Below are 10,915 nucleotides of genomic sequence, written 5' to 3'. Positions count from 1 at the left end.
TTTAGCGCCTTCCTATACAGAGTAGGTATATATATCAATATTAGGGGCCGCTAGGATTCGGTGACTTCGCCGCTTTTTCTCCACCAGGAGCGCACTGGCCGTCGTCTGTACGATTGTAGCGGTGCTGGTTGGGACAGCGGCGGTGGACACCGGAGTGGGGAGAATATTAGGGTTAGAAGGTAATGTTTCGGCTTTCCCACTGCTTCCGGTGGTTTTATCCTGAGGGTTCTCGCTGCTTCTTGCGACATTGCTCAATTGGCCGCGTAACCTGACAACCTCGCTTTCCAGTCCGTTGACCCTATCTTCAAGCGCTCGCATATATCCCCATATCCTGTCCGTTGAGGGTAAATTTGGATTAGGACTAGGAATCGATAACTGCCGTGTGGGTTGATCGCTTGATCCACGTTGATGCGGCGAATGGGTGAAATATGACGCCCCTGATATGTTAGCTAGCGAACCATTAGGGTTGAAGCCTTCACTAGACGGCGCACTTGTGTAGCTGCTATTCCCACTACCGGTACCCGAGCTCGGGGCGGTATTGCTGTCGATGCTAGATGATGGGGCTGAAGGATGATGTGGGTGCTGAAGAGGCGGGTGGGAGCCAGCACGACTGGGGAGGTGAGGCCCCTGTTGCTGCTGCTGCTGTTGAGAATGAAGGGTGAAGCGGGAGTCGGAAGGGTTGAGGCCTAGGGGAGGTGGAAGGTGTGGAGTGCCTGCTTGAGAGCCCGGATGGCTTAGACTTCCCCTGGGTGATGAAACAGAAGAAAAGGGTATACCTAATCCTGTTGAGCCATTGCGCATCTGAGATTGATATTGGGGCATGTTGGACGGGTGTGTCTGGCGGAAAGTGTTTTCGGGGCCGTGGCCAAGTTGTCGTGAAGCGGCGCCGTTTGGAGAGAGAGGCTTGGGTGATTCGGTCATGCCTGATTGTGCAAACATAGAGGGAGAGGAAGGGCCAGGCGGGAACGAAAGGTGTGAGGGGGACTGAGAGATGGAAGAGGTGGACGAATTCGACCGTTGGTGATTGCTGGTTGGAGGGAAAAGGCCGCCGCTGCTGCCGGCACTGGGGTTCTGTTGTGATCGAGAAACACCAAGAGGCGGATAGGTGTTTGACTGGTGGGATTGTTGGAAGGATACGTGACGAGCGGAACCGGGCTGGGACTGGTCTGAACCACCGTCTTTCTTGATAGAGGGAAGGTTCAAGCGCATCTCCTCCTCTTCATCCATTCGGTCTGGCTCTGTGTACATGAGTCCCTCCATTGCATCCTCTGCAACTGGGCCAGTCCCGGCATTGTTGTCGCCAAATTCGTCTTCACCAGCGAAGCTGCTCATGCTGGACCGTCTACCAGCACAGCCGCCAGGCCCTTTGTTATGCCGAGCCAAAGCATCTCCACGGGCGAACCGACGACCGCATTTGAGGCATATATGTGGTCTCTCGCCGGTATGTAGTTTTGTGTGTCGTTTTAGGTCGTGTAGTCGTCTGAACCGGGACTGGCATGTTTGGCAAACGTATGGCTTCTCTTGACTGTGGGTTAGGAGGTGGCTTTTTAGATTGTGGTGTCGAGTGAATTCGGTAGCGCAATATGGACATCGATGCTTCTTCGAAGACGGAGAACGGGCGCCGGATTTGTTCAGTCCTGAGTGTGGGAGACTCATTCCGCGCCTGGGGTCATTCAGGCTGCCAGCAGTGGGCATGGGAACCGGATATGAGAAAGACTTGTTGCCGCCTTCTTCCATCTCGTCTCGTTCTTGGGGTTTGTCCTCTAGAGGATTTGGTTCTTCTATCGGCCCGGGACTGGCAACGGTGGAGCTATTCATGAGAGTGGGCGGATTCTCTCCATTGCCAAAGTTATCCGGGACGCTAGACGGACTCCTCCGGGAGTGTGGTTCCTGTAATATAGAGGCAGGTTTCGAGGCCCGTCTGCTGCGGACAGGAGTAGATTCACGGCCTTCGTCCACAACCGTTATTTCCGGAGTCCTTCTGGCGGACAGAGGATTGCTGCTCTGGCGCTGATTCTGCTCCTCCTCTGCGCGTTTACCGTCAGACGTCATTGTGGTGGGCGGGGAGGGTCGTTTATTCCTTTCAGCTAAGGGTGTGGATGTGACGTTGAGTCCCGCGTTCGCGATGGACGAAAGGTTGCGCTCGTCTTTGAGCTCGTCGGGTTTCAAAAACAACGGTATCGAACTTGGAGTTGGAGTCGCAGAGCTCGAGGCACGACCACTCACAGACCTGGATGCCGGGCTTGGAGGGCAGGCCGGTTCAGGAGCCTGTGTAAGGGATTCAGCCATGCGAAGACTGCTGGTGCGCGGCCAGCTCTGGGTGTTTGTTGTTGGTCACACCACCCAACTGCTGTAGGAGATACAGATGGGGAAGGCCCAGATATTCCAACTGTGACGGTTTGTTAGCCGGTTGGTAGCGTCCAGGCGAGTTTTGCGAGAGAGAAACAGTGTAGGTAAAAAAAAAAAAAAATACAAAAAAAAAAAAGGTAGAGGCGAAAAAGGAACTAAGCAAAAAACGAACTCCTGGAGAGAACTTTTAGGGCATAGAGAGAGGGCGGAAAGCAAACGAGAGACACTGGTCGGTTGGAAATGATCACGTTTTACGGTCTGCAGTGTAGAGTTGATGGGCAGCACGCGAGAGCCATGAAGCAACGGTAGCAAATGATACAAGAGGGAAACGCTGGAACGGACGGGCTTGCAAGCGCGAAGAAAGCGGCTGGCGAGGAGGGCGAAGCAAGGAGGAAGGGTGACACCTACGGTCTTGGTGGAGGTGGACCTGGATGTATCGGCGTTGGAGGAGCGAGTTGTGGCGCAAGCTGACGGGCTAAGTTCTCGTGAGAAATGGAACTGGGAGTGCCAGCCTCGGGTCTGATATGGGGATCGGCGGTAACTCGAGAAAGCCACTAGCAAGCCAGCAGAGGGAGCAGCTATGGATTGCCGGAGGGACGAGGGACGTTGCTGGCAGGTGTAATGTGCGATTCGAGACGAGACGGTCGTCGTCCTGCTCCAGAGCGAAGAGACGGCCCTCCTTGTTCAAGTTATATCCGTTATTGTAGCACCTTAATAATAGGAGTTTGATTCGTGACGGTTTAACCGTTCGCAGTTAGGCGACCAGGGTTTGTTGTATGAATACCGTAGGCCCTAGTAAAATAATGCACTGGCCTAGATGCACTCCGTATGTATGTATGTATGTGTGTGTGTGTATGTTATGCCCCGGGCTCACGACACCGTGCAAAATACCAGCGGCAAGAACGAGAATGGCAACGATGAGCGGCAAATGAGACACGGTATTTAGCTGTCGATAACTCCTTTTTCGATGGCAAATGCAGTCAGGAATCGTCGTGAGGCGGAGAGCCGGGTACGACGCCACGCTGATTAACACGCCTTCACGGGGCTCTGGGTCGAGTTGACAGGTGATATATATATATATATATAGACGTATAGACGTATAGATACAAGTTCACGGCTGGAGGAGCCGCGTCGGGAGAACTTGCAGAGTTGGCCTGGCTAAGGCGCAGTTATGGTTATGGCTGAAGCAGAAGAAGCAGAAGAAGGTGAAGTTGAGCTTTTCTGACGTTGTTGAAGTCGAATTTGGTCGCTCGAGGCTGACTTTTTTTGCGTATTTTTGCGTATTTCTGGTATTTTTGGTGCTGCGTGGAAGCGTATTAGAGACGAGGCGTGACCGTACGGTATCGTCGTTACCGCTATCAAATACGAAAATACGCGGCTCGTGGCCGAGCTGCGGCTCAGCTGCGCGGCCAGGGCGTCCACGGCGGCTGCTTATTGGCTTGTGTTACTCAGAGCGCCCCACAGTGTGGAGAGACCCCTGTCGCCAGAATCTGTTCCGTACTGTAAATACATAGCTGAGTCAGCATATAGTCTGCCTTGAAAAGCAAAAGCTAGGGAAACATCAAAAAACGATCAATCATACGGACTTACCAAGTTCGACTCGACTCGGGTCGATTGCTGTGCTTTGATATCCGCCACGACGACTCATGCAAGCGTGGAGACGGCTTGCATCCTGCATCCAGGCACGGCCGATCAAGCTCGAGACATGTCTTTAGGCCGGAAAAGTCGCCACGGATGAAATGTGCCAAGTTTCACGCTTCATGCAGGCCAGCGGTTGGGAGAAGAGCCTGGTTTCTAGAAGGCCTCCGTCCTTGCCAGCGCGAAGCTAATCATATCCTATTTTATTTCGCTATCCCCGACCGGGGCTGCGTTTTATCCTGGCTTGCTAGTTTAATAGCTTGTCAAGGCGCTGTTTCATCGGCTGTGCTGGTGGCAGCGATAGGCATGGTTGGCTTGCTAGATACGAGCGCAAGTTGTATCAGCGACCACCGGCTTAACCGAAGACGATATGTGCCAATGCGCCCACGCTCTACCCGAAGTGTCCCTGACGCCCGCCTGCAGGACTCGACCTGCTCCTCTGGCAAAACTTGTCCGGTCTGGGGTAGGTTGGCTTGTGCATGGCTGTGATTGGTGCACCCTTCCTCCTCTGTGGCTTTGTTGGGGTCACCTTATCCCCCTGGCCTGCAAACCAAGGCAGCAGGGTAGTTATGCCACTTATTTGAGCTTACTTACCCATTCCTCCATTACTCCATGTGTATATACATAAGGAGATCAGATGTACATATTCATCAACTTATTTTGCTTTTTCTTTTCCCGCTTCTCCCTCCCTCCCTCGACTCGACCTGACGATAACTGTAGCGGGCAAGTGGAGATTGATATCATCGCGACAGGGGGTTGGGACCGTCTTTCCTTGCTGGTGCTCCATACAGGAGCGTTATTGATGCAATGACGTTATGCCAGATGCGTTCGAGATTCGAGCTTCCAACTATTGCATGTAATTGCATGAAGAGGGGTTTCTATTTGCCACCAAACCCCAACTATTAAAAAATATATGGGATCAGATGCGTACGGCAAGCTTTCAATAAGAAAAGTTACACCGGCGAGGCGGTGCTTTGGTCCTTTGAAAACAAAATATAGATATGCATGCACCCGGAACCAAAGAAGCTAACTCACTCTTTCCAATAATACCAATAATAATGCAATATAGTAATAATGATTGCATTGTTGGGCTATGTTATGGCCATAAACGTAGTTATCTGTGGGGGAAGATTTGGGGAAACAAGGAGGTTATCTTCCCACCCAACTAGTTACCAGATGAAGTGAACAAAAAGGGGTTTGAAACCAAATTGTTCAAAAAAAAGAAGCAGAAGTAAAGATTGGGGTCCATTACGCTAAAGCAGGCGCTCAAAATTAAACAATAAAGACCAGGAGCTGCATACAATGAAATATCAAAAACAAAGACTGGCGGTGGGGTGGGGGACGAAAATAAAATATATGCAGAAATAAATGTAATGAGCACAAAAATGGGTATCATTGAGAGTTCGTTTCGTCCTGTCTGTACTCAGCCCTCTGTTTTCAGGCATGACCTTTCTCCGCATTCCTCCTCTTTGCATTTTCTAATGCCTTCTTTAGCCTTTCTTGCTGCTGCTCCTCTGCGCTTAATGTATTCGTCGTGGAGCCTGCTGGTACGCCAACTCCCAAACCAGGAGGAGTGTTAGATGAGCCTATACCAGCGGGGGACGACGTCATTTGCGGCCGAGAGCTGGGGCCCGAAGGAGGCGTTGAGGAGGCGCCAGCGCCATCGCTAGAAGTAACAGCTTGCTCTACAGACTCAAGAACCTCCTCGATGTTCATAATGATAGCACGATGACTAGTTCGAATACTAGACATTCTCGACTGCAAATCATCTTCAATCTTCTTATCCTCTTTCTTTTTCTCCTCTTCGAGGCGGCGGAATATATCGGCACTGGAGTCTGCGACTTTAGCTTCGGCCACAGAGACGTCGTAGTCGGCATTGTTCAGCAACCTATCCGCGACACCAAAGCTTTCCAGCACGGACTCCGAATGCGCCGAGAAATTTCACAAACGCCAGCGCGTTTTGCAATGTTTTAACGCGCCGGTGGGGACAATACTGGGGGTCGAGCGGATAAGGTCCGTGTCAAACTTGTTAATTTTGGCCGAGATGTCATCAAGCAATCGCTGGTTCTCGCCAATTTCCACGCATGCTGGTGTCGTCGAATATGTCCATCAGCTTATTCGTTCGCTCATCTCGAGCTTTGGCAGCATCTAGGAGCGTCTTCTGCTCCAATGCGTTGAAATCCTTCTCCATTTGCTTCAGTGCCGCGGTTTCACCCAGGAAAACGTAGTAACGGCGCTCGGCCTTCTTCCTTCGCCGTTCTCGCTCTAGGACTGCAGCCACACGCTTAGCGTGTCGCAGCTCAAGTTTTTGGAAAATGTCCACAGCGTTACGCATAGCATGGGAGAGCTCAAATTTCCCTAATGCTGATGGCTTCCCTCCCGCTGGCTGCAAAAGCTCGCTAGTCTCGTTATAGAGATGTTGCAAGCGCTTGATCTCCGATGCGAGTCGCTCGTCGACGCGAGTAAACACGATCTCCACATACTTGTCGAACTCCTTTCGCTCTTCGTTCAGCTGTATTTGAGCCTCAGTCTGCTTAAATTCATCTTCTAGCACGTTGATGTCAGAGTAGCCAATCTCCTTATCATTGAAGAGTGAGTCGATGTGAGTTTCTGACTCTTCCTGGCGGGCTTGACGTTGAGCATTCACCTGTGCTTGGCGGCCAGCAGCGCTATTATCCCATGCTTCATGTGTTTTTTCGATAAAGGTGAAGTCTTGGGGGAAATGCTCGATTTCATCACCTATAATAGCGACGCGCGAGCTACTTTCTAGGCGGGGCGGTGGGCCAGGAACCAAAGCTTGTAGCTCTTCGAAAGTTATGAATGGTGAGCCTTTCTTTGGTAGAGCCGGTCTGTTTGACAGGCTAGTTCCCGGCCTGTGGCTGCGATAAGCCACACTCTTTTCCCTAATCAGGCCTAAGAATGTTTCATCATGCTCAGCCCGTGATGCTGACCGCTCTGAAGGGAATGCTGGTGGGGCTTGTAAGGACGGCTGAGCCATCACACGGCCACTTTCCACTGATGCTAGGCGCAGCGCTGAGTATCCTTGGTAAGCTGGACGAGTTGGCGCTGTGGGTTGGGATGGTTTCCGGGAGCCCTCATTGTAGCGGAATGGTGTATAGACTGCATTTGGTGGTTCAACCGTGAACGGAGGGTTGTTTGGAGTTGGTCTTACGGCAGACTCTGGAGGAACAGAAACCGACCTAGATGGATTTCCATGAGCAGAGATGCCCAAATTTGCGCTGGATATTTGATTGCCTGCGGCACCTGCTGTCGGATGTGATCGTGTTGGGTTAGAAGCAGACCGATGTAACCCATCCGAGCCAGAATTATTTCTCTTCTGGTTGGTGAGCGCTGATGCGAGCCGTGGCAGTCCACCAGGGCTATAAGACACTACATCGTCCTGCTCACTAGGAGTTGGAGGATCAGGAATGGATATCTTCGAGGGTACCTCCTGGGATGGCGCTGGTATGTCTTTCGTCGTTGAGTCTGAGGTAGGTGCAGGGGTCGGCACTGGCACTGGCGCAGGCTCCGGCTTCGCTGCAGGCTGTTGCTCTAGGAAGTTTTCCACGTTATACATGATCGCGCGTAGTTTTGACTCTTTGTGCATAAAGGCCGAGAAAAGCTTATACTTTTCCTCCTCGGACTCTGTTGCCATCTCCTTACGGAGCATTGTAACATATCGTGTCAAAGAGGATTTGTACCATGGATCGAGATCTTCATATGGGTCAGAAATGGTTACAATTGACTGTATTGGCCGAAGATCAGCCCTTGAGGCTGAGCGCATAGGGCTTTGCTGAGGAGAGGCATGAATGTGAGAGATTGGGGTAGACACTCGTGGGTAATCGAATGTTGAGACTGTGTTAGAACGTTGATGCGGCTTGGAGTCTGAGTAGCTAGATATCTGGCTACCGGATGTGACTGGCTGTGACCATGCTTCAATGACGCCATCAATAGCTTGGGAATCAACAGGTGTGCTTGACCCGATAGAGCTAACACTATTGAGGCGCCCAGATATATTGCTACTTTGATTGTAAGGTGGTCGGTTTAATGCATCGACTGGGGATATTACATGTGAGCCAGACCTCGAAGGTTGCTCAGGTGATACTTGGCCTGACGCTACACTTGCCGGTTGCTGTGAAGCTGCCTGGGAACTAGCCACTGGAATCTGGGGAGACGGGTCCGATGGTAGCTCGAATGTATTCGTTTTATTGGCGGGGGATTGAGTCCTAGCGCCGAATTCGGCTGTATCATCTATCTCCTCTCCCGTGGAGTTGAAGTGTTCCCAATCAGAAGGGCCTCCAAACCCAAGGGCTGATGCACCAGTGCTCGCTGTGGAGACCACATTAGCTGGTGCTGCTGCTGTAGTAGCAGGGGGAGGGGTGCTGGTAGCAACCGAAGCCGGTGCAGCAAGTGGAGAAATAGCAGGGGCAAGCGAAGCTGCAGGAGTCTGAGCTTCCGGCGGTTGTGTTGCAGGGGGAAGTGGCTGTTGCAAATTACCATCAGGAGGAGGACTGTGAAGATGATTCCGTGCCTCTCCTGCTGGATGTTGGAAGTAACTGTTGTTTCCCGAGTTATCGGCATTTTGGGTCGTAGAGGGTGCGGGGGGTGACACAACTTGCTGCTGTTGCTGTTGCTGTTGCGGCTGTTGCTGATGCTGCTGTGGTTCCGGAGGTGGAAATTGGTACGGTTGCTGCTGTTGCTGTTGCTGTTGCTGTTGCTGTTGCTGATGTTGATGCTGATCATGTTGATACGGTGTCTGTTGCGGCGGCGGCTGCTGTTGCTGTTGATACTGATGTTGATCATATTGATATGGTGCTTGATGTGGTTGCTGTTGCTGCTGCTGCGGCGGTTGCTGCTGGGGAGCCGGGTCATATTGGTGGGTTGGGGGATGCTGCGAATATACTGGGGCAGTTGGCCACTCAGAAGCTGGACGTTGAATCTCCGCTTGATATGCCGATGGTAACGGTGGTGGTTGTGGTGGAGCGTTTTGGTTTGCAACGTAGCTGTGATCGGCAGGCGGCGGTGGCTGCTGCCATGACTGTGGAGGAGGTGGTGGCTGAACTGGCGGATATTCAGGGGCGGTCATTCCATGATTAGGAGGATAATATGCCTGACTGGTTTGGATGGGCTGTTGCCATTGAGGCTGCTGTTGAGGCTGTTGGGGAGGGTTCTGGGAGAACTCGAAAGCGCTGGATGGACGCGGCTAATAGTTACAATATTAGCATAGCTTCTTGACTCGATATGCTCGTAAAGATCTTAATCCTACTTACCGGTAACGGAGGTGGTACGTTGTGCTGGTCATGAACACTTGGCTGATGCTGTGGGCTAACTGCTGATTAGATCGAACCCCCACCGCGAGGATCTGTTGACCCTGGCTAGTGAGGGAGTTCCCGGATAGGACATAGATTCGGATTGTACGTTGATTGAGGCTGCACATTCTGTGATTGATCACCTCCATGCCATTTGTTTGAGTTATCGCCGGCTGGCGGAAGAGGCGGAGGAGGAGGGAGAGGCGGCTGCTGCTGCCACTGAGGCTGCTGATAGTTCTGTGACCCGTACATCACTGCTCTAGATAAACCAGATATATTAGCACCGTATATTGTATATAACCACTGAATACAGCTTGGATTTGTAGAGGAAAATAAAGGTGTCTACCTGTTGTTAACACTATATGTCCGTGAATAGTTGGATCAGGTCCAGGGGTTCACACGGTATACCCAGGGTTCATTTAGTTAAACCTCCCGTCGCGGTACCGAGAACCAGGGCAACGGTCGCCTTGATCCGTAAAGAAGGGCCAGATATCTCTCCTGAAGAATAATAATAATCGTGATTTCGTTGTTGCCGTCGTCGTCGTCGTTTGCGATGTTGCTGATGCAGTTTAGCTAGAGCGGTCCCGGTCAGGCGCAAACATATGCGAAGCGCGCCTGTCTCATCACCAGATCAGGCCCGGTCACACCGTGAGACTTCACCGATTAACTGGTCCGGCCCAGCTAGCTACAGCTCCGGTATAAATCGCCTGGCCAGCAGCTGTTGGTCGCCGTCGTTGCTCCTCTGCTGCCTGGAGCGAAACCTGCGGTTGTCGAGTTGTCGTTGAGGCGGAGGAGCTTTCGTTATCCCCTTTCGGGAACTTCGTAATGCGCCGGCGCTGAGTAAGATTCTCACCGCCAGCAAAACTCCCTTGACTTAGCCATGACAACTAACTCTACCTGGTATAAAACACCACGACTCAGCCATGATCTGGAGACGAGCGGACCAACAGATATCAGAATATTGTGAGGAGGCCTCGAGCTTTACGAGAGGAGGTGTCGTTGCACCATTTACGGGCCTCATTTTAGCGACATGGCGCAGCTATCAGTCTTCTCAAGGGTCATAGCCACGGTCGAGGCATAGCCGACAGCTCTGTGATTCCATGATGTCCCACACTTCACGGAGATAGAGAGCTGGACACAGCGCTCTTTGATTGTACCAACTGGGTACTTTACCTGGAAAGAAGCCAGCTGGGTGAATGGTCCTTATGCGTCCTGAAAGAGGGCCCTTTGTGGCCTTCAAAGGCCGGCTCTACCGTGAAGAAGAAGGCATTTTGCAGAGACTATCTTTGTTTGATTTACTACTACAGCCTAGTAGCAGCAGTTTTTTGTCTACTTGTGGATATCTGGCTCTCTAGAGCTACATTTTGAGCTCCATATACCCCTGGCTATGATGGTTGTATGAATGGTCGAGATACCCATCAGTTTGAACCACGTTTCATGCAATACCCTGACCTTTCATATACACAATATGGCTTTATCCACGGAAATTTGGCTAGGGAATGGCCCTCCATTGTTGCTGAGGCTTCCATTGTCGTCCATCTAGAGGAATGGATCAAGGAGTTGCTGAACCCAGCATGGCCTGACATTTGTAAGATGAGGACTTACGACTGCTCCTTGTA

The 10,915-nt window shown here is 51.6% G+C and overlaps 2 protein-coding genes across 2 annotated transcripts; both read right to left on the bottom strand.

Annotated features, from left to right (window-relative positions):
* Nucleotides 1-12: 12 nt before the first annotated feature.
* On the bottom strand, nt 13-2,289 carry MGYG_04835 (zinc finger protein 509; the record flags this gene model as incomplete). The annotated part of the gene is made up of 2 exons (XM_003172199.1): nt 13-437; nt 459-2,289. 2 exons carry the CDS (start codon nt 2,287-2,289, stop codon nt 13-15), a joined length of 2,256 nt encoding a protein of 751 aa, XP_003172247.1.
* A 3,135-nt stretch (nt 2,290-5,424) lies between these two features.
* MGYG_04834 (hypothetical protein) lies at nt 5,425-9,548 on the bottom strand (the record flags this gene model as incomplete). Its single annotated transcript, XM_003172198.1, has 4 exons — nt 5,425-5,834; nt 6,070-9,190; nt 9,258-9,312; nt 9,406-9,548. 4 exons carry the CDS (start codon nt 9,546-9,548, stop codon nt 5,425-5,427), a joined length of 3,729 nt encoding a protein of 1,242 aa, XP_003172246.1.
* Nucleotides 9,549-10,915: the final 1,367 nt, after the last annotated feature.

This window comes from Nannizzia gypsea, genomic scaffold (genome assembly GCF_000150975.2).
Source record: "Nannizzia gypsea CBS 118893 supercont1.4 genomic scaffold, whole genome shotgun sequence".
NCBI lineage: Eukaryota > Fungi > Ascomycota > Eurotiomycetes > Onygenales > Arthrodermataceae > Nannizzia > Nannizzia gypsea.
This window is presented reverse-complemented; position numbering and strand designations above follow the sequence as displayed.